This window comes from Scyliorhinus torazame, chromosome 13 (genome assembly GCF_047496885.1).
Source record: "Scyliorhinus torazame isolate Kashiwa2021f chromosome 13, sScyTor2.1, whole genome shotgun sequence".
In the NCBI taxonomy this organism is placed as follows: Eukaryota; Metazoa; Chordata; class Chondrichthyes; order Carcharhiniformes; family Scyliorhinidae; genus Scyliorhinus; species Scyliorhinus torazame.
This window is the reverse complement of record NC_092719.1, coordinates 206,205,366-206,227,894: the sequence shown is the minus strand read 5'-3', so window position 1 is coordinate 206,227,894 and position 22,529 is coordinate 206,205,366. Positions and strand designations below refer to the sequence as shown.

The 22,529-nt window shown below is 46.6% G+C and overlaps 1 protein-coding gene across 3 annotated transcripts in view; it reads right to left on the bottom strand.

Moving 5' to 3' along the window:
* Positions 1–516: 516 nt before the first annotated feature.
* The window catches only part of fancd2 (FA complementation group D2), a 146,884-nt gene continuing 124,871 nt past the window's right edge, over positions 517–22,529 (bottom strand). The window contains exons 35-44 of one of the 3 annotated variants that reach the window (XM_072472966.1): positions 21,685–21,807; positions 20,215–20,308; positions 18,894–18,965; positions 18,211–18,249; positions 14,273–14,347; positions 11,772–11,846; positions 10,347–10,493; positions 8,224–8,310; positions 5,003–5,095; positions 517–876 (exon numbers count right to left, since the gene is read on the bottom strand). In XM_072472966.1, the coding sequence (XP_072329067.1) occupies positions 5,003–5,095; positions 8,224–8,310; positions 10,347–10,493; positions 11,772–11,846; positions 14,273–14,347; positions 18,211–18,249; positions 18,894–18,965; positions 20,215–20,308; positions 21,685–21,807 (805 nt within the window). In that variant the 3' untranslated portion in view covers positions 517–876. Of the gene's footprint in view, positions 877–1,045; positions 3,344–5,002; positions 5,096–8,223; positions 8,311–10,346; positions 10,494–11,771; positions 11,847–14,272; positions 14,348–17,696; positions 17,790–18,210; positions 18,250–18,893; positions 18,966–20,214; positions 20,309–21,684; positions 21,808–22,529 lie in introns of those variants that run through there. The other 2 variants (XM_072472965.1, XM_072472967.1) reach the window with 2 other exon arrangements.

Genomic DNA, 22,529 nt, shown 5'->3' with positions numbered 1-22,529 from the left:
AGGATTTAGATTGTTTGGAGACTTGGGCGGAGAGATGGCAGACGGAGTTTAATCCGGACAAATGTGAGGTAATGCATTTTGGAAGGTCTAATGCAGGTAGGGAATATACAGTGAATGGTAGAACCCTCAAGAGTATTGAAAGTCAAGGAGATCTAGGAGTACAGGTCCACAGGTCATTGAAAGGGGCAACACAGGTGGAGAAGGTAGTCAAGAAGGCATACGGCATGCTTGCCTTCATTGGCCGGGGCATTGAGTATAAGAATTGGCAAGTCATGTTGCAGCTGTATACAATCTTAGTTAGGCCACACTTGGAGTATAGTGTTCAATTCTGGTCGCCACACTACCAGAAGGATGTGGAGGCTTTAGAGAGGGTGCAGAAGAGATTTACCAGAATGTTGCCTGGTATGGAGGGCATTAGCTATGAGGAGCGGTTGAATAAACTCGGTTTGTTCTCACTGGAACGAAGGAGGTTGAGGGGAGACCTGATAGAGGTATACAAAATTATGAGGGGCATAGACAGAGTGGATAGTCAGAGGCTTTTCCCCAGGGTAGAGGGGTCAATTACTAGGGGGCATAGGTTTAAGGTGAGAGGGGCAAGGTTTAGAGTAGATGTACGAGGCAAGTTTTTTACGCAGAGGGTAGTGGGTGGCTGGAACTCGCTACCGGAGGAGGTGGTGGAAGCAGGGACGATAGTGACATTTAAGGGGCATCTTGACAAATACATGAATAGGATGGGAATAGAGGGATACGGACCCAGGAAGTGTAGAAGATTGTAGTTTAGTCGGGCAGCATGGTCGGCACGGGCTTGGAGGGCCGAAGGGCCTGTTCCTGTGCTGTACATTTCTTTGTTCTTTGATCTCATCACCTAGGCACTCCCTAGGGAAGATAACAAGTGACACTGCTTCATGACTGAAAAGACTTGGGCAATGGCCAGATTTAGTTATTCTTGCAGAGCAATTTTTCCAGTAAAGAACATTGGATAATGCTCACACTAATTGTTTAACAGGGATGTCCCATAAAAAAAAATCTCAAATAAAAAAACCAATTAAATTATAACTTTATTAATTTTTATACAGCAGAATAACATGTTAACAAAAATATTAGTTTACAATGGTAATGCCCGAACAATCAGAAACATCATAAAAGGGACTGCAGCATGAGCATCATAAAAGGGACTGCAGGACCGCATCTATCAAAAGTAATTGTTCTGTATTTAAGTGACACATCTGATGTATTAGAGGGCCGTGCAGTGAACTTTGACCACCATTTCTGTCTAGATGCATAATTAAACCAACTCCCAAGGAAGAACAAGTTGGTGTTGGTAAATACAGTGCCAATGTACGACATGGAATCCCTCATTTTAAAAAATATATTCCGGTTCCCATAAGTATCCTCCCTGTTAATACATCTACCTGATATGACCTCTGATCCCCACTTCAAATTAAGTGAATGTGTTAAATTCTAGGAAAGTAACTCTCAACAGCAAAATCAGATACACTGTCTGATGATGAGGTGACAGCAATGGGACTTCTCCAAAGAAACGTTATCACTCTATCTTTACAATCTACTGCTACTGTGTGCACACAGAAAATACTAATTACCCAATCATTTTGAATTAAGCAATGTAAATAAACCAGCTTAAGTGGAATGTGGTGTCAAAATTTGAACTAAATTAGATAATTTGAAATGAACTGACTCTAGAGGCAGCACGGTGGCGCAGTGGTTAGCACTGCTGCCTCACGGCGCCGAGGACCTGAGTTTGATCCCGGCCCCGGGTCACTGTCTGTGAGGAGTTTGCACATTTTCCCCGTGTCTGGTTGGGTCAAACCCCCACAACCCAAAGATGTGCAGGGTAAGTGGATTGGCCACGCTAAATCGCCCCTTAATTGGAAAAAAAAAATTGGGCACTTTAAATTAAAAAAAAAAGAAATTGACTGACTCTAACTTAACAGTAGAAATGAATGGGTGCAAGGGCTAGGATTCTCTGTTGTGTGTCTGTCCTGCTACCGCTGACAGAGGATTTGGCGTGCCGTTCATGGAAGCGGGATTCTCTGCTCCCACCGGTTGTCAATGGGATTTCCCATTGAAACCACCCCCACGCCACAGGGAAACCCGCAGGCCGGCAGGACCAGAGAACCCGCCGCCAGCCAACGGCTGGAGAATTCCGGCCAATACATATCGTACTTAGGTAACCTGGATCTCCCAATAACTTTGTTTTTGTGGAAACTCAGTAAGAATGGCTGCACCGTGTGTAAAACCCTGCGGATGTTACTTCATGAAATCCAGGTCAGGGTGCAGGAAACACCTCACAAGTGGCTCAGCCTAAAAGTCTACAGATTTTTCTTCATATTTCTTAGAAATCATGAGGTTAGGTCACAAACGGTATCAATTAATATGAAGTGTGCTATTCAAGTCACAAAATAGCCACCTTTGACTGGTCATTCCACAGTTCAAAGCCATTGAGCATTAGCGCCAAGTAAGGCGCTCTAGCTGAGACAGACCAGCAGCACTCTACACACCTCAAAGTGAGATGAATTAACAATTTTGTAATATGTTGTTTTAAGGGATCCTGGGAGATGGGCTTTGCACACAAATGACAAGTTATTGAATTCGCTGACTGAATCAGATTTCTTTCAAGGACACTGCCTCACCATCCACGTTGGAAAGGGCGGGCAAGATACCTGCTCGCTCGCTCGAGGGGAACAGCTGGTTGGTGGTGTCTGAACAAAGAGAAGGGTTGACTTGCCCTTTCAATTATTCTTCACTTTGTGGGAATGCCCGACATTCACTGGGGTATTGTCCCTAAAATGAAAGTTGAGAATAATTCTGGAGAAGGTGGCCTGGAATACACACTTTACCACTTCATGGTGCTGTGCTCTCCATATCAGAGTGCACCGGCACTCTGTTCCTCACGGCCAGTGTTCTGCTCGCTTCGTCACAGTGCCCCAAAGGACTGTGTTGTTAAATGCAAATTTCAAACACAAAATTGATGGCACTGGTGCAACTGATAAAACAAAGAAAAATGCTCTCACCATAGGTGTAAGAAAAAAAATCCTAATTACCAGTCTGCAGAGAAAACAGAAATATAGCAGTATAAATATAAAAAGGTACATTTGGAATTGGAGCCCCTTTCATGCTGCACTATATTATTTTACAATTGTATTAATTTGCCACATTGTTTTCTACTGAAGTGGTTTGGCAAATTCTCTTTTCTTGGGCACCACCAGACCTTTTTGGTGTATTTACATGGAGACCGTGAATTGCATTACAGAAATCAAAGATACTGCTGGAAACTCTTTGGCCTCACTCAGTCTGTTACACTTGATGAGATACCAATGCGGACCTAGAATAAGGGAAAGGAAGACAACTGGATTAGGATAGCTTGTTGGCAACTTCGAAACAGGGGCTCAGATAGGAGAAACCCATAGAAATACCTGTAGTGCCGACGGAGGCCATACAGCCTTTCGAGTCTGTACCGGCCCTCCGAAAGAGCACTCTACCCATATTGATTATGGCCAGTCATACAGCCTTTCGAGTCTGTACCGGCCCTCCGAAAGAGCACTCTACCCATATTGATTATGGCCAGTCCACCTAACCCGCACACCTTTGGACCGTGGGAGGAAACCGGAGCACCCAGAGGAAGCCCACGCAGACACGGGGAGAACGTGCAAACTCCAAACAGACAGTCACCCAAGGCCGGAACTGAACCCGGGTCCCAGGCCCTGTGAGGCAGCAGTGCTAACCACTGAGCCACCGTGCCGCCCTAAATACATAAAAATGTATTTTTATTTCTATTCATACCAGAGGAGGAATTTAAGTTAACAGTCTCTTCTGTTCTCTTTCAACTTTCTCGCCCTAATAATTTTTGTTCACTCCAGGGTTATTGCCTTCCTTAGGATTCACATCATTACCGAACCATGATGCTATACTGTTCCGCAACTGACCAGCAGGCTATGAGCATATACGGGAAACTCCGCTACTGATTTTTCACTGTGCACAGGAATGACTTCCATCTTCTGTCCTTGCCTGCCTCCAGCAGAATGGGCAGAGACCGGCACTTGCCAAGATGGGTTCTAAAAACCCTGCTTGTCAGTACATGAATAAACCAAACCACTGGGCTTCCCCAGGCAGACCTCATAATGCTCCTAGCCCGATGTCTGTAGTTGGAGGCGAGACTCGGGGTGACTCGAGGTAAAGAAGGGAAAATTTGCTCTTCTGATGTGGACAGCGAGGGTGGTGATCCATTTATTACCTGTCCTGAGAAAGCGATCTATGTGGCTTGCTAGGACACCTCCAGAGGGCAGGAGGAGTCAATCCATGGAATGTGGGGCTGGAGGCAAATGTAGGTCAGACTGGGTGGGGGTAGCAGGTTTCCATCCCTGAAGGATATTAGCAACAATTACCATCTTTTCCTCCAATGCCAGGCTGCAGATTACCAGATGTATTGAATTAATTTCTCACGTTATCATGGTGGAATCTGAATTCACAATATCTGGGTTGCCAGTCCAATATAAAGACATATTAAACTCCTAACCTGAAGGAAAAAACTAATAACGTGATATATTTTATCAGATGAAAAACCAACATGTGGCATGAAGACTAAAGTCAGATTATTTACAGGACAGCTTGATGGTGCTCTGACATGCTCGACTGCCAACCACATGGTTAGATCAATAACTATGATCTCCCCCTGTAGAAAGGCACCCAGTGGAGGGCATACAATCCAATGTGATATGGGAAGCAAGTCACCTGAGACCCAGAGTAGCTGTCGAGATATGGCTCAGGAGGCCTGTGGTTGGGAAGAAGTCAAAGAACTGTTAAACTCAAAATCCTCAATCTGAAGAGAAGATACCACTCCCACAGCCCAACCAGCCTCATGTGCTGGATAGTAGGAAGCAACCAGATGACATGTGCCAAGTGATACATGTGCATTTTGAAAACGGAATTTGTAAGGAGCTTCCCCTTACATTGTGCAGTAGCGCTGTGTACAATAAATACAGACCTAATCACTGTCAGAGTCTTCACTAATTCCTTCATCATCCTTTGTAGCTTTCCTTGTATCTGATTCGCCTCCATCCAAATCCTCCTCACTCTCCTACAAGGAAACAAACATATTCTGTAAAGCTTTCTCTCTCCCGACGGTGGATACAAAAGAAAATCAAGGTTTCGGAATAAACAAAGATCACAAGTCATTTCTGGATAAGAGCTCAGTGGGTAACACTCCCTCCAAGTCAGACGATTGCTTAAGCCCCATTCCAGAGATTTTGTACGTGTCTCAAATTTCAGATGGGACGTTAAACCAAGTCTTCCATCTCAAATGGATCCCATGGGGTTATTTTGAAGAACAGGGGCGTTATCTCGTGGTCTCCTGTCTCATATCTATCCTTCAATCAAAGATTATCCAGTCATTATTCTGTTCCTAATTGTTGGGCTTTGCGATGTGTAAATCAGTTGCCATGTTTCCTACATAACAGCACGCCAAAAGCTCTTCATCAACTGCAAAGGGCTTCTGAAACCATGAAAGGCGCTACATAAATGAATGTCTTTATTTTTTTTCCTGATTGAAACATCAAATATTCAGGTGCAAGCTTTACTAACACAAGACTATTTCACTACAGTCGGATACACAAAAGGCCAAGGCACCTTTCTCTGATTTTCTTGATCTCCTCTCACTGACGGTCATTCTGCTGTCCAGGATGAGGTACGGCCCAACTGCAGCCCCAGTGCAGGCACGTGTCAGCAGAGCTGTAAGCCAGAAAACGGGAGTAAAGTTCAGTGGCGCTGACTGTTGGTCTCAGGGCCTTCCGTTTGTTGTTGGAAATCAACTGCTACGATGTTCCAAGGCCCTAAAAACTAGTGGTCGCCGAAGAAGGAGAATCCTACCCACTTTTGATCTTCTCTCTTTGGCTTCTCCTCTGAGGAAATGCTAGGCACAAACAAGCCTATCTTCACACCTCTACAGATCAGCCATGATCTTATTGAATGGCGGAGCAGGCGCGAGGGGACTATTGGCCTACTTTTACCCCTATTTTGGAAAAGATAATCTCATAGATGCTAGTGCAGGAAGCTGAGATGGAACGCAGGATATGTCCCCTCCCGTCTCATTAGCTCTGCAGTTCAGGCAAAGTCCTGGAAATATTCAGGCAAAATAAAAGGGACTGAGACCCAAACTTCAGCCCCCGTGTTTTCCTGACTGTTGCTCTTTGGAATATATAATTCCCCGGTGTGATTGTCCCTTCCTCTCTACATGTAAATAAATAGCCACTCCTTGACACTTCCCTTCCAAGCATAGTCGAGATGAGAACCATAAATATTGACGGAAATCATAGACAAGAACCTGCATCATTCTACTTCCTCATGGGTTAAGACTGAAACCAGTAGAGTGTTCACATCATTACCTGGTTGAGAGCAGTTAAAATGATGACCAAAGGTCAAGGTCACCATGGCTTGTAATGCTTAGTATCTCATTATAGGGCTTATTTATCTACAGACCAATTGGGGGAGTTAATTTTTAGCATTATTTTTGGACGAAGCAGCTAGCTGATATGACCCATTCTCATATGTTTAAGGCACTACCAGAACCTTTATAATTTGCTCCCTGCTATCCATGATCACAAATACAAATCTTTGGACTCTACTGACTGAATTGCGATCTGATTGCCAAAGTATTAATCGGTTCGAACTCTTTCCCGTCATCTGATTCAATATATGACTTGAATAGGACGAGTGTAATACAGCACGAGACCCTACTGCTTCATTCACCCTATTCCCACTAAATTGCTAACCACCCAACTTCCCTTCCTAGTCCTCACGTTAGCTGATAATGTTTTTTTCAAAATTCAGGATACCCAAATCTTTTTTTCCCAAATAGAGGGTAATTTAGTGTGGCCAATCCACCTACCCTGCACATCTTTGGGTTGTGGGAGCGAGTCCCACACAGACACATGGAGAATGTGCAAACTCCACACAGATAGTGACCCGGGGCCGGGATCGAACCCAGGCCCTCGGCACCGTGAGGCAGCAGTGCTAACCACTGTGCCACCATGCTTCCCTGTGAGCTGATAATGTTAACAGTTCTTTCACTTCAGATCTATAACCACTTGTCCTGGAGCTCCATCTTTGAATCCCTCCAATACCCTTGCCACAGTACCGAAATAGCTCCCAAAATAACAAATGACATTCGATGTGATAAAGTGAAACTATTGCTCCTTATCCTTCTAGATCTTTGAAAAGGTTGACCGCACGCGCTCTCCATCACGGTCTAGTTGAGTGGGACTTAACTCTCCTAGTTCTGTTGTATTTTTAAATTCGTAGTCGGAGGGATCACTTGAATGGCTTCTTTGCCCAATTATGTTAGTTTTCACATGTACGCCGATGACATCCAGCTCTACCTCATCACTACCTCCCTCGATTGTTTGTCTGACATTCCTTACGGGATGAGCAGAAATTTACCTCAACTAAAAATTGAGAAGATCTTCTGTCCTTGCTCTGAAAGCCCATTCCCAATCTAGCGATTCCAGCTTTCCCCCAGGCAACAATCTGAGGTTGATCCAGACTGCTCGCAACCTTGGAGTCACAAATGATCCGAAGATGAGCTCCTGACCACATAAGTGAGCCATCACCAAGATCGCCTACTTCCATCTCCATGATACTGCTCCACCCCTGCCTCGTTCTGTGCTGCTGAAACCCTCACCTGTGCTATTGTTACCTCGAGACTGGACTATTCCAACACATTACTGACAGGCCTCTCAAATTCTTCCCACTGCAACTTGAAATCATCCAAAACATTGTGCCTGTGTCGTTACATGTACCATGTGCCAATCACCTATCATCACATGTGCTCACTGATCTACACTGGCTCCCGGTTAAGTAATGCCTCAATTTTAAAATTCTTCTCTTCGTTTTCAAATTCCTCATCCTGATTTTAATTGTCCCTTCGGAAGCCTTGGCGTTAAGCTCTGGAATTTTCATCCCCAAACCTCTCCATCTCTCTTTTTTTTCCCCTTAAGACATTTCTTAAAACCTATCTCTTTGTTCAGGTTATGTCCCAGCTGTCTTAATAGCACCATATGTGGCTTGGTGTCAAATTTTAAAGTTCTGGTAAAGTATCCTGGGGTATTATGTTAAAGGTGCTATATAGATGCAAGTTGTTGTTGTTAGTGGAGTTTCTTCTACAGTTACAGCAAGTAATTTTACTGTGACCAACACTCCCGCAGAGCTTACCTCTTCTGCATTATCTTCGGGTAATTCAGATTCTTCATCATCACCACTTTCCTGTTGGGATTCTGCCTGGGACAGAATCTCTCCTCCCTGCGTGAAAACAACAGTCAAAATCAGTGAACTGCTGAATTATTCACTCTGCTCCAGCGAAGACTTCACTCTGAAACGTTGCTCAAAACAAACATGCACACAATGTCCACTGAGTTGATAAGGATAATGTATAATAATAATCTTTATTGTCACAAGCAAGCTTACATTAACACTGCAATGAAGTTACTGTGAAAAGCCCCTCGTCACCTCATTCCGGCGCCTGTTCGGGTACACAGAGGGAGAATTCAGAACGTCTTTAGACTTGTGGGAGGAAACCGGAGCACCCAGAGGAAACCCACGCAGACACAAGGAGAACGTGCAGGCCCCGCACAGACAGAGACCCAAGCGGGAATCGAACCAGGGTCCATGCTGCTGTGAAGCCACAGTGCTAACCACTGTGCTACCGTGCCGCCTGATTGTTGCTCTGTAACAAGTCACCAGGACAGGTATGAAAGCAACACACTTTCACCCATTCCTAGATTTGCTGCGAATTTCTGACGTGAAACGCAAACATTCAGCTTCATCTTCCCCCACGTCATGCCCGCTGCACCCGCCCCCTCCACCCATCCAGCATCAAGCAGTTACTTCATGCCTACGTCCTACTAACCGAGCTGCTTTAATAAAAATTTTACTTCGCACAGTATATTGAAGGGTTCCAAGGACCACCATAACTGGGGGTGTGGGGGTAATTTAGCCCCTCGCCTGACTATGCACAGCACAAGACATTTTCACAATACTGCAGATGCTGGGAATCTGAAGTACAAAGAACAAAGAACAAAGAAATGTACAGCACAGGAACAGGCCCTTCGGCCCTCCAAGCCCGTGCCGACCATACTGCCCGACTAAACTACAATCTTCTACACTTCCTGGGTCCGTATCCTTCTATTCCCATCCTATTCATATATTTGTCAAGATGCCCCTTAAATGTCCCTATCGTCCCTGCCTCCACTACCTCCTCCGGTAGTGAGTTCCAGGCACCCACTACCCTCTGCGTAAAAAACTTGCCTCGTACATCTACTCTAAACTTTGCCCCTCTCACCTTAAACCTATGCCCCCTAGTAATTGACCCCTCTACCCTGGGGAAAAGCCTCTGACTATCCAGTATGGCCAGAAAATGCTGGAAAACACTCAGCGGCATCTTTGGCGAGGGAAAGAGAGTTAATATTTCAAGTTCCACACGACATCGTTATATTGGACTCAAAACGTTAACTGTTTGTCTCTCCACAAATGCTGCCGGACTTGCTGAGGTTTCTCAGCATTTTCTGTTTTTAATTACAAGATATTTTCAATCATTAGTTGGGGGGGGGGGGGGGGGTTGGAAGTGCTCATTACATAAGTAACTATCAAGGCTGCAAAGAATAAAACAAAAGGCGAGGCATTAGCAACTAGGTTATGTGATCCCGAGATGTTAAATAAAACCTGTAGACATAGGGGAAATTAATATAGAAAGGTGTAAGGAATTCATAATTGTGAAGCTCTTGGAAAATAATGAGTTGGAACAGAAGACATCCCAAAGTGTTTTGCAGCCAATTCCCACAGACAGAAATGTGATGATAATCTGTTTGTATTGAGGGATAAAATATCGCAGGTCACGAAGAATGACCCCCCTGCTCTTCTTCGACGATGCCATGGCATCCTTTATATCCACCTCAGAGGACAGACTGGGCCTCTCATTTGAAAGACACCACCTCCAGTAGTGCAGCATTCCCTCAGTGTCAGCCGAGATCTTTGTGCATCAGTCTCTGGAGTGCGGCCTGGACCTACAACCTTCTAACTCACACTGTTGCCAACTGAACCACAGCGGATGTGATCATTCCTGCATTTCAACAGAATCCAGGAGGAGGGAGGGCTGCGTAGGAGGGAATTGTTATGGCTTAGGAGGAACGAGCCGAGCCCAACCCTCTAAACCCTGCAATTTCTGAAGCCCAAAATATGGCAACAAAGAGCATCTGAGACAAACTGATAAACATGTAACACAATGCAGCAGTACATCATTGCACTCTGTTAAACGTACAAACATAAATGTTTATAGTCACCTGCAGGTCCCTGTTTTTCAGGTTTCCCAGCCAGAATGCCTCCTGGCATTTGTTGATGGTTAACATTGCTTTAACTCGACACACAAATAATTCCAACAGCCTCTTCAATGGTGGGACATGATTGGTCAGATTGGTGTCCTGGTTGAGCTACAAATCAATCCAGAAGGGAGGGGGAGAAAGATATTTAATTGACAGCAAAGCCCAGCAAGTCCATGCACTCCTGATTGATACTACAGTCAAAAGCATCTAAAAGCTCTGACAGTATAAATGACCTCATTTTCACTTCCCATTAATGTTAGACAGCCGGTCTCTATAACCTACAAATTCATTTCACACTCCCATTTTTGGGGTATCTTCATGATAAGGCCCTCGTGTTTTCAGGTACAATCCTTGCACACCTCTTGAAAATGTCAACTAGATTCTCACCATTATCTCGAGATGGATCTCCTCCTAAATGAGATGCCTAATTAAATTACCCCTTCCAAATAGACTGGACTTTCTGATGCACGTTACAACTTCACTCAAAAATGACCACTGACATAAAAAGACTGACTGGAAAATCGAGGTTAATGTGGCCACAATTTACTTGTGGCTTATCCACCATACTATTCTAATTTCCAATATGGTGACAGCAAATATTTAGTCTGCTAGAACATTTTTTTTATATAGGTACAAAAATGTTTTTACTCATTATAATGCAACACCAACTATGTTAACACCATCAATATGTATTACTTGCATTTCTCAATTGCATTTCAGAAAATCTATTCATTGACCACAATTTGACAATCATGGGTCCTTACTGAGCTCTGTCCCAACCAGCACCAAAGGTGACCTGTTTACAATAACTTCACTGTGGTGGTGGCAAAGTTTAAAAAAAATAAATTTAGAGTACCCAATAATTTTCTTTTCAATTAGGGGGCAATTTAGCATGGCCAATCCACCTACTCTGCACATCTTTGGGTTGTGAGAATGATACCACCCAGACACGGGGAGAATGTGCAAACTCCACAAGGACAGTGACCCGGGGCCGGGATCGAACCCGGATCCTCAGCGGTGTGAGGCAGCAGTGCTAACCACTGCACTTCTGTGCTGCCTCTGGATGTGTCAAAGTTGATATGGAAACTTCTTTCACTATGGAGCTGAATTTCAATCCAGAATGACTGGATGTAGACTTCGTCTTCCCTGGCAAAACGCATTCTCAATGAAATGGGTTCTGGCATTCCAAATGCAGAGGTATAGAGAAGAGATGCGCTTCAGTGGACTTAAAACTAAGTCCACTGTTGGGCGCATTTGGCAGGTGTTTCTAGGCAGCTGCGGTCCTTGACTCCTGGCAATGCCAATCTGGCACCTCAAATTTGTAACAAGGCGGCTCATTGATATGGTCTATTTCAAACTTTAACCATCTTGGTGTTACAGTCATACCTTGGTATGTCCACACATATGGTGCAACTGACGAGTGCTCAGCTGTAGGGTTTTCAGCAGGCTCTGAGCATCCTCCTTCCAGGAGAAAAATAGAGAATAGTTTCAGTACACGAGCTACAGTTATGGCAAGAAAAAAAAAATCGAAGTTGTTCTAATTTAATAAAGAAAAGGCATTCTGAAAGTGAACTTGTAGCATCACTCCCCGACCTCCTCACCTTTATGCTACGGTAAAACTCTTGCATAAAATCAAAATACGGGCCAAGAGGCGTTTTAGTCATTCCAAATGCAAGAGAAGTTCTACAGCAGCACAATGAGGCAACACAGTCACTTCAACTGAGTTTGTACATGGTTCATAACTCCAGATAAGAGGCACTTCCGACAGGGGCACAAGGATATCTGCACCACTTTGCTCCAAGCAGACCACTACAGAGTAGCATTGTCAGACGCCTGAAGCAATTTCCTTGCCCGATTCCCGGCTGAGGGAATGGTACATAAAAATGGAAACAGTGGAGATGTAAAATAGAAATACACCATCACTCTAAACATTTCTTCAATTCTACTTTTTGATGTGATGTAGAGATGGTTATTTATTACCTAAATGAACACGTAGTTTTGTCTATTAATAACCTCGGCATATATGCATTGACCACTGCATGCATGAACTCCAGATTCAATCCTCACCATCTCCATTACTTCCAACTCTCGGAATTCATGCGTCAACCTGGCCTCTAAGACAGAACTCTCATTTCCAAGTCAAAAAGATTATGGGTTACAGTCCCACTGCAGAAACAGGAGTGTGCAGTTCTGACAGCGTTCTGCGTAGTTTGAGGTACACTCTTTCAGATGAGGTATCACATCGAGGTCCTAACTCTCAGGAGGATGTGAAAGATCCTATGACACTATTTCGAAGGGAAACACAGGTAGTCTCTGCAGTATCTTAGCCGATATTTAACCCTCAATCAACATCATCAAAACAGATTATTGAGTCATTGTTTCACTGCTGTTTGTGGAAGCTTGCTGTGTGCAAATTGGTCACCACATTTCATACTCTACAACAATGGCTAAATTTCAAATGTACTTAATTGGCTATAAAACACCTCGGGACTTCCTGCGATTACGCAAGGCTTTATACAAGTTTTAAAAAAAAATTTAGAGTACCCTATTCATTTTTTCCAATTAAGGGGCAATTTAGCGTGGCCAATCCACCTCTCCTGCACATCTTTGGGTTGTGAGGACGAAACCCACGCAAACACGGGGAGAATGTGCAAACTCCACACGGACAGTGACCCAGAGCCGGGATCGAACCTGGGACCTCGGCGCCATGAGGCTGCAATGCTAACCACTGCGCCACCGGGCTGCCCTAGGCTTTATATAAGTTAATGTCCTTTATTTCTTTAATTCAGTCAGCAACTAATTTATTAGCTGCAGATTTGCATTACTTCTATTTCTGTTTATTCATAGAATCCTACAGTGCAGGAGGAGGCCACGTGGTTTATAGATTCTGCACCAACCCTGTGGAAAAGCACTCCCCAGCCACCTTATCCTATCCCTGTAACCTAACCTGCACATCCCTGAACACTAAGGGGCAATTTAACATGACCCATTCACCTAACCTGCACATCTTTGGACTGTGGTCTCTTGGACATATGGGGCGGGATTCTACCCTACCCGACGGGGCCCCGGCGGGACGTGAACCACTCCGGCGTCGGGCCTCCCCAAAGGTGCGGAATCCTCTGCACCTTCAGGGGCTAGGCCCGCCCCGGAGTGGTTTGCGCCCCACCAGCCGGCAGGAAAGGGGCTTGGCGCCACGCCAGCCGGGGCAGAAGGGCCTCCGCCGGCCGGCCCGGGTCCGCACATGCGTGGGATCGTCAGCGTCTGCTGACGTCATCCCCGCGCATGGAGTCACTTCGGCACCGGGAATGGCGGATGACCACGGCCTCCGGTGCGGAAGGAATAGAGTGCCCCCACGGCAGAGGCCCACCCTTGGCTTGGTGGGCCCCGACCGCGGGCCAGGCCGCCGTGGGGGCACATTCCGGGGCCAGATCCCCCCGCGACCCCCCAATAACTCCAGAGGCTGCCCGCACCACCAGGTCCTGCCGGTAAGGGACCAACTCCAATTTACGCCGGCGGGACTGGCGACAGGCGGGTTGGGACTTCGGCCCATCGCGGGCCGGAGAATTCGGGCGGCCCCGGGGCCCATTGAGTCGCGCCGGACCCCGCCATTCTCCGAGGCGGGCGGCGCGACTCACGCCACGCCGGTTTTTGGGGGGTGGGAGAATTCGGAGGCCGGCGGGGGCGGGATTCACGCCGACCCCCGGCGATTCTCCGACCCGGCGGGGGGGGGTCGGTGATTCCCGCCCATGGTCTCTTCTGACCCTCTTTGAAAATGTCCACCATTAAAATACATTCACAACCATCTAAACCAATTGATTAGATTGCGGCTTTGTTCTTCATTTCTACTTATTTTCCATTAACCTTGCATTTTGTCTGGAAATTCATACCCTGTGTTTCTTGAAGCTGTTGTCAAGGAGCGGCATGCCTTGCTTAAGAAACGATTCAATGAAAAGGCGTCCATGCTGCATCACAAAAATATAACCACACATTAGACTAAAATACTGTAGCAATTCCATCTCTGTTAAAATAATTTCTATAAAACTGTACATTATGTGCAAAGTCAGACTTTAATTTGATGTTATCTATGACATCCTGATGGCAGCATACTTTGGCATTCCAGTATAATATGTTACAAATAGCAGTTAGGACATTCCAATTTCATAATCCCTACAATCAAAGTCTTGGTCACACACAATGAGGGGTAATCAGCAATCACTATCCTCCGTGGGTTGCAGAAAGACAGGTTATATAATAGAAAGATACAGCAGTTATTGCATCCTGCCCGCACATCATTCTAAAAACAGGTTCAATACTAGCACTGGGATGTGAGAGAACACCTGTTCATCTTTTGTTTCAGACAGCTTGATTTGTTGGATGTTAAAATTAGAATACTTCACTTCTTTTCTCCTTTTATTTTTGAACTATTGGCAGCATGGGTCACTACTGCGAGGCATTCGTATTAAACACATCCACCACCCAATGTCCAGTTTGATCATTACATTTCGGGCAAAAAAGATTTATTAGTGCTCCCAATTGCACAATTATCAGCAAGCTTACCTTTAGTAAAAAGGTGGCTATGGTTTTGAGACAGGATCAAGGCTGACACTCCAGAATAGTAGACAGTGTGGGTGTGGTCAGATAAAATCTTAAATTGTAACCTTGTTCCCTGTTCAGATTGAGGTGAAAGGGGCCATTGAAGAATTACAGAATTGATTTTCTGGAAAAATAAGATCAAGTGGAACAACAGGCCCTTTCCATCTGAACCCGTCGTGTGGGGGCCTTGCAAAGTAACTACTACATTTTAATTTATAGGGCAGCAGAGAACACAAAATATCTCAACACTCTTGTTGATCAATTCTCTTCGAGTGTTTCATTAAATGAAGGGTAAAATCCTAGCCACTTCCTTATGAGTCGTTTCAACAGCATCAATGGCACTGCTGTAAACTTTGGAAAGAGATTATGCTTTAAATATCACAGCCGCAAGTTTGTCGTTCTGTAAACTGCGGAATTTCATCACCTGCGAGTTTTGTGTTTACCAGAACGACAAAAGGCATCTCAATGTCATGGATATGAGCTTGTAATCTGGTTGACACACCAGTGTATTACCACGGAAATGATTCTATTAAAGAGGCACAAGGAAAGATTTGCATTTATATCGCATTTTGCATTACTCGGGGACAGCCCAAAGTGCTTTACAGCTAGTGAAGTACATTTGAATTGCAGTCACTGTAGTAATGATGTAGGAAACTTGGAAGCCAATCGACACACAGTGTCCCACAGACAGCAATCAGATAATGACCAGACTATTTGTTTTAATGATGTTGCTTGAGAGATAAATCTTGGGCTGTTCAGCTCGAGATCCCCCTGCTCCTCATTCAATAGTGCCATGGGAAAATGACGGTCCTCCCCAGATTTCGGTTTGTCTTTCAGTGCCTCCCCATCTTCATCCCCAAGGCCTTTTTCAAGTGGGTGAATAAGATTATTTTGGGCTTTGTGTGGGCGAGTAAAACCCCACGAGTGAAGAAAGTGTTGCTGGAGCGCAGTCGGGGGGTGGGTGGGTTAGCACTGCCGAATTCTGCAATTACTACCGGGTGGCTAATATAGCCATGATTAGGAAGTGAGTAGTGGGGGAGGAGCCGGCATGGGAGCGGATGGAGGAGGCGGCGTCATGTAAAGACACCAGTTTGGGAGGACTGGTAATGGCTCCTCTGCCGTTCTCGCCGGCCCGATACTCCACACGTCCGGTGGTAGTTGCAGCTCTGAGGATCTGGGGGCAATGGAGGAGATATAAGAGAGGGGAGGGAGCATCGATTTGGACCCCGATTTATAATAACCACAGGTTTGTACCGGGTAGTCTAGATGGCGGGTTCCGGAGTTGGCAGAGGGCAGGAATTAGAAGGACGGGGGATCTATTTATAGACGGGAGCTTTCCCAGCTTGAAAGCTTTGGAGGATAAATTTAAATTGCCAGCAGGGAATGGTTTTAGGTATTTGCAGGTGCGAGACCTCCTGAGAAAACAGGCACCGTATTTCCGCTGCTGCCGCCACGGGGGATGCAGGATAGAGTAGTTTCCATAGAATCATAGAATTTACAGTGCAGAAGGAGGCCATTTGACCCATCGCTGTAACCCAGTAACCCAACCCAACCTTTTTAGACACCAAGGGCAATTTAGCATGGCAAATCCACCTAACCTGCACATCTTTGGACTATGGAAGGAAACAGGAGCACCCGGAGGAAACCCACGCAGTCACAGGGAGAATGTGCAGACTCCGCACAGGCAGTGACCCAAGCTAGGAATCGAACCTGGGACCCTGGAGCTATGAAGCAATTGTGTTAACCACAATGCTACCATGCTTCCAGTACCTGTGTGGGAGAGGGGAAGGTATCGGATATTTACCAGGAGCTTTCGGAGGCGGAGGAAGCTCCGGTGGAGGAGCTTAAGGGCATGTGGGAGGACGAGCTAGGAGGAGAGATAGAGGTAGGGCTATGGGCGGATGCCCTAAGCAGGGTTAATGCCTCCTCATCATGCGCCAGGCTTAGCCTGATACAATTTAAGGTAGTCCACCGGGGACACATAACAGTGGCTAGGATGAGTAAGTTCTTCGGGGTTGACGATAGGTGTGCGAGGTGCGCGGGAAGCCCAGCAAATCATGTCCACATGTTTTGGGCATGCCCCAAGCTTAGAGGGTTTTGGCAGGAATTTGCTAAGGCAATGTCCATGGTACTAAAAACATGCGTGGTGCCGAGTCTGGAGGTAGCGATCTTTGGAGTGTCGGAATCCGGGGATTCAGGGGGCGAAAGAGGCCGACGTCTTGGCCTTTGCCTCCCTGGTAGCCCAGAGACGGATCTTGTTAATGTGGAGGGACTTGAAGCCCCCCGAGTGTAGAGACCTGGGTTAGTGACATGGCTGGGTTTCTCAGTGTCGAGAAAATAAAGTTCGCCTTAAGAGGGTCAATGTTAGGGTTCACCCGGAGGTGGCAACTGTTCGTCGACTTTCTCGAGGAAAATTTAAATGTCAGCAGATGCAGTATTCCACGCGGGGGGGATTGTTGTTGTATGGTTGAGGGGGGGGGGGGGGTGGATTGTTGTTATATGGTTGAGGTGTGTGAAGATTGGGGGGGGGGGGGGGGGTAAATGTTTATTTCACCATGTTGGTGTCATTGTTTATGTTACTCTTATACGGTTATAAAAATTTGCAAACACCTCAATAAAATATTATTTTAAAAAAAGAATAGTGCCATGGGATCGTTTACATCCACCTGAGAGAGCAGACAGGCCTCCATTTAGCATCTCACCCAAAAATTGGCAGCTCTGACAGCACAGCACTCCCTGGGTTCTCCAACAGAGCGTCATCGAGATTTTCTGCTCAATTCTGTGTACGATTTAAATCCCCAATCTTCAGACCTGGGAGCAAAACAGCTACCTCTAAGCCAAGGCGGACACATATTGTTCACATGAAATGCTAAATTCAGGTGTTGTCTATTTGTTGAAGCAGATATTAAAAATACAATGGCACTATTCAAGGAAGAGCGACAGTTCTCCAGTATCCTGGTCAACAGTCTCCTCTCACCTAATAACGCACATTCTCTTTAGGTGTACGTATCTTAAACGTATATTGTAGGATGCTGCTGATGAGGAATAGCTACTGCTTTTGCCTGCGTGATAGACAATGTACTACTTCAAGGAACAAATTGATTACATTATAATGGATTAGCACTTTGAGATGTTTTAACGAAGAAATAATGTACCATACAAAGTATTTTTCATTATGTAGAAAAATTAAAACCATCATTGCCAAACAAAAACAATTTTTTAAGTTGATTACCTTGAGACAAACAGCCAAGACAGGTCTGCTGTCAAACACCTGTATGGTTAGAAAGCATTAATTAATGTAAGAACAGAGTTCTTTGAAGTATGACCAATGCAAACAACATATACTAAAACAAGGGTTCATAATATAAAGCTGCATAAACAGACAGCTGTTATGCAACCTGCTATAGGCATTAGCATGTGGCACCATAGTAATGCTCCAATCTCCTACTCCCTCAGGCCTTTGATCTCACCTGGACTGGTGGAGGCAATACAGCATAAAGAGAAAAACAGGGGAGAACATCCTTCAGATCTTTTAAGGATGTCCTTACAGGTGGTTCAGCGACGCTGGTAAGGAGGAGCTTAACCACGTGCTGTCTTGACACAACACTACTCTGTGAAGTCAGGGAGCTGTTCTACACACGATGGGTGGCAGAAGTTTGGAACTCCCTTCTGCAAGCAACTCTTTAAAGCCAGCTCAAGTGCAATTTTGAAAACCGAGGGGGATAGACAATTGTGAACCAAACATACTAAGGGATATGGAAAAGGGCAAGTGAAAGGAGTTGGGTCACTGATTACCCCTCACTGAATGACAGAACGGGCACAAGAGGCGAAACAGCCTACTGCTTGCCCGGTGTTCCTATCAGAAGGACAGTGGGATCGAAGCAAGGGTAATCAAACAATACACCGCTTTGTTACCTTTACGAGATTTACTAGGATATGGAAATCCCGCACAGCTACATTCCATCGCAGCAGCTTCTCTGTCTGTACCTGAAAACAAATATAGGTCAGTTAAAATAGGAGGCATTAAAAAAATAAATATGTATCAAAACATCAACAATTGTTTCCCCATTCCATGTCATGCCAGCGTTATAATATCTCGTTGCTCGTCAATGGCAGTTCCTAACTTCACCAATGCAGTTTTTATGTTGCACATGTTAAGTGCAACTAGTCTTGCCCATTGTTCCAAATCTTTGTAGAAATAGGGGCGAGATTCTCCGACCCCCCGCCGGGTTGGAGAATCGCCGGGGGCTGGCGTGAATCCCGCCCCCGCCGGTTGCCGAAGTCTCCGGCACCAGATATTCACCTGGTGAATCCCGCCGATTGGCGGGCCCCCCCCGCGCGATTCTCCGGCCCGGATGGGCCGAAGTCCCGCCGCTAAAATGCCTGTCCCGCCGGCGTAGATTAAACCACCTACCTTACCGGCGGGACAAGGCGGCGCGGGCGGGCTCCGGGGTCCTGGGGGGGCGCGGGGCGATCTGGCCCCGGGGGGTGCCCCCACGGTGGCCTGGCCCACGATCGAGGCCCACCAATCCGCGGGCGGGCCTGTGCCGTGGGGGCACTCTTACCCTTCCGCCTCCGCCACGGTCTCCACCATGGCGGAGGCAGAAGAGACTCCCTCCACTGCGCATGCGTGGGAATGCTGTCAGCGGCCGCTGACGTTCCCGCGCATGCGCCGCCTGGAGATGTCATTTCCGCGCCAGCTGGCGGGGCACCAAAGGCCTTTTCCGCCAGCTGGCGGGGTGGAAATTCGTCCGGCGCCGACCTAGCCCCTTAAGGTTGGGGCTCGACCCCCAAAGATGTGGAGCATGCCGCACCTTTGGGGCGGCGCGATGCCCGACTGATTTGCACCGTTTTGGGCGCCAGTCGGCGGACATCGCGCCGTTTACGGAGAACTTCGCCCCAGGTTGGGTAATTATTCAGTTGTCAATATCTACCTGGTGAAGACAGACCAAAAAAAAAGGAGGCAGGCACGTCTCATCCAGAATCCAAGATATCAAGTACCCATCAAAAAAGTTGACAATTAAAAATGTTTCTTCCCCCTTTCCTGATGTCCTCTCCAGGACATGCATTATTCCTGGACTGTATTATGAATTTCAAGTCAATCAGAAATCCTTGAAATTATTAAAAGACGATCTACTGACGTTCATTGATTGCATTTTGCTACTGGTGACAGGTCGTTTTCCACATTAGAACTGAAATGCTGCAAGATGGTGGAATATCGAAAGATCAATATTACCTCAGTTGGATCGGTCGGCAGGCCAGCTGAAATACTCTTTACTGACTTGTCCAATTCCCTCATCATCACCCGGTAGAAGACCAGGAACGTTTGCCTATCGAGAAATTAAGCAGTTAATTTCACTGTTGTTCCAAGTTTTCCTAACTTTAATTTCTTAGTTAATATCGTTGGATTGGTCATCTTCTCCACTTCCCAGGTCATTAATCCCTCAGGGCAGCCAAGATATTCCTTGGGTCATTCCACATCAGTCATCAAACTTTCCCCATAGCAATTCCACAGATAATTCACGGCATTGGACGATATTGTGCTGGCAACAGGCAATGAAAGATTAAGTTCTACCATCCCTCTGCTCAAAACCATGTTGCTTCGTCTTAGCTTGTATGATTTTGATATTCCCCTCCCGTATTTTCGAGCATTGACTCAGAATGGGGTTCAATTTTAAAGGCACTTTTGTCTCTTGGGTACTTCACCCAGGTGAGACCGGAAAGAGCAAGTGTTAATAAGCTGACCGAATCGGAGAATCGCCGGGGGTCGGCGTGAATCCCGCCCCCGCCGGCCTCCGAATTCTCCCACCCCCCAGAAACCGGTGTGGCGTGAGTCGTGCCGCCCGCCTCGGAGAATGGCGGGGCCCGGCGCGACTCAATGGACCCCGGGGCCGCCCGAATTCTCCGGCACGCGATGGGCCAAAGTCCCGCCCGCCTGTAGCCGGTCCCGCCGGCTTAGATTGGAGTTGGTCCCTTACCGGCGGGACCTGGCAGCGCGGGCGGCCTCCGGGGTTATTGGGGTGACGCGGGGGGATCTGGCCCCGGGATGTGCCCCCACGGTGGCCTGGCCCGCGGTCGGGGCCCACCGATCCGCGGGCGGGCCTGTGCCGTGGGGGCACTCTATTCCTTCCGCACCGGAGGCCGTGGTCATCCGCCATTCCCAGTGCGGAAGTGACTCCATGTGCGCATGCGCGGGGATGACGTCAGCAGATGCTGACGCTCCCGCGCATGCGCGGACCTGCGCCGGCCGGTGGAGTCACTTCAGCCCCGGCTGGCGTGGCGCCAAGCCCCTTTCCCGCCGGCCGACGGGGCGCAAACCACTCCGGGGCGGGCCTAGCGCTCCGCACCTTTGGGGCGGCCCGACGCTGGAGTGGTTCATGCCACTCCGTCCCGCCGGGACCCCCCGCCCCGCCGGGTAGGGGAGAATCCCACCCCTGAAGCAGGTAACACTGTACAATGGATCGGAAGCAAGAAAATTGTCATCCCTCTCTATACTTGAGCATGGAGATCAATTGTAGCAGGCAATTAACTCCCCCAATTAAGAACTGCAAACTAAGCAGAGGTGGTTGGAGGAGAAGGCAGAGAGGGCGATAAGAGTGTTTTCAGCTATTGCAACATCAGGGAGATGAATCGTCTGATATTAGCTAATGGTGACGCAATAGCTTCGAAAGTGCAAATGTTGGCAAAATTGAAAATCCATTCGCACCTGGACAGTGTTGGAAATGTATTTGAGCTTCCGTCCTTGGTCGAATTCAACAGCTCAGGAATGCCCACACCAGCGATTTCCTCCACAGATTTCAACACATCATCAGCATGCTTCAGGTAAATGCTGCAAACATGGCAAAAAACAAAATTTAGCCATCAGTTTACTCAAATGTTCACCCAACAGAGCAATAGTTCACATCATTTACAAACCTCTTTTATTCCATTCCCCTCCACACAACATTTCCTTGAAAAAGAGAAAAAGCAAACAACATTCTCTGGGCCTGTTAATGCAGCTATTTAAAAGCAAATCAGTGAGTAGCATAGAGTAATTCAGGGTCCAAATCTTCTATTTGCTTTGGAAAATATATGGCCAACACATCACAAAAAGCACATTGAACATAGTTTCAACGAATGCTTCAGCCAAAAGTAAATTTATAGAAAACGTATCTATAAATAAACTAACTCACTGCTCCCAATGTATTCTATGGGCCCAAAACTAAATAGTCACTGACTCACTGGCACAATAGCTAAAGGCATAGAGTATAAAAGTAGGGAAGTGTTGCAGCAACTGTACAAGGCATTGGTGAGACCACACCTGGAACATTGTGCACAGTTTTGGTCCCTTGTTTGCAGAGGGATGTAGTTGTATTGGAAGCAGTTCAGAGGAGGTATGCCAGATTGATTCCGGAGCTGAAGAGAGATTGAGCAGCTTAGGCCTATACTCTCTCGAGGAAAAGGTATTGACAAACTAGAGACAGACCGGTTGATTCTTCTCGTGGGGAAATCTAGAACGAGTGGCCATGGGCGGGACTCTCCGACCCCCCGTCGGGTCGGAGAATCGCCCGG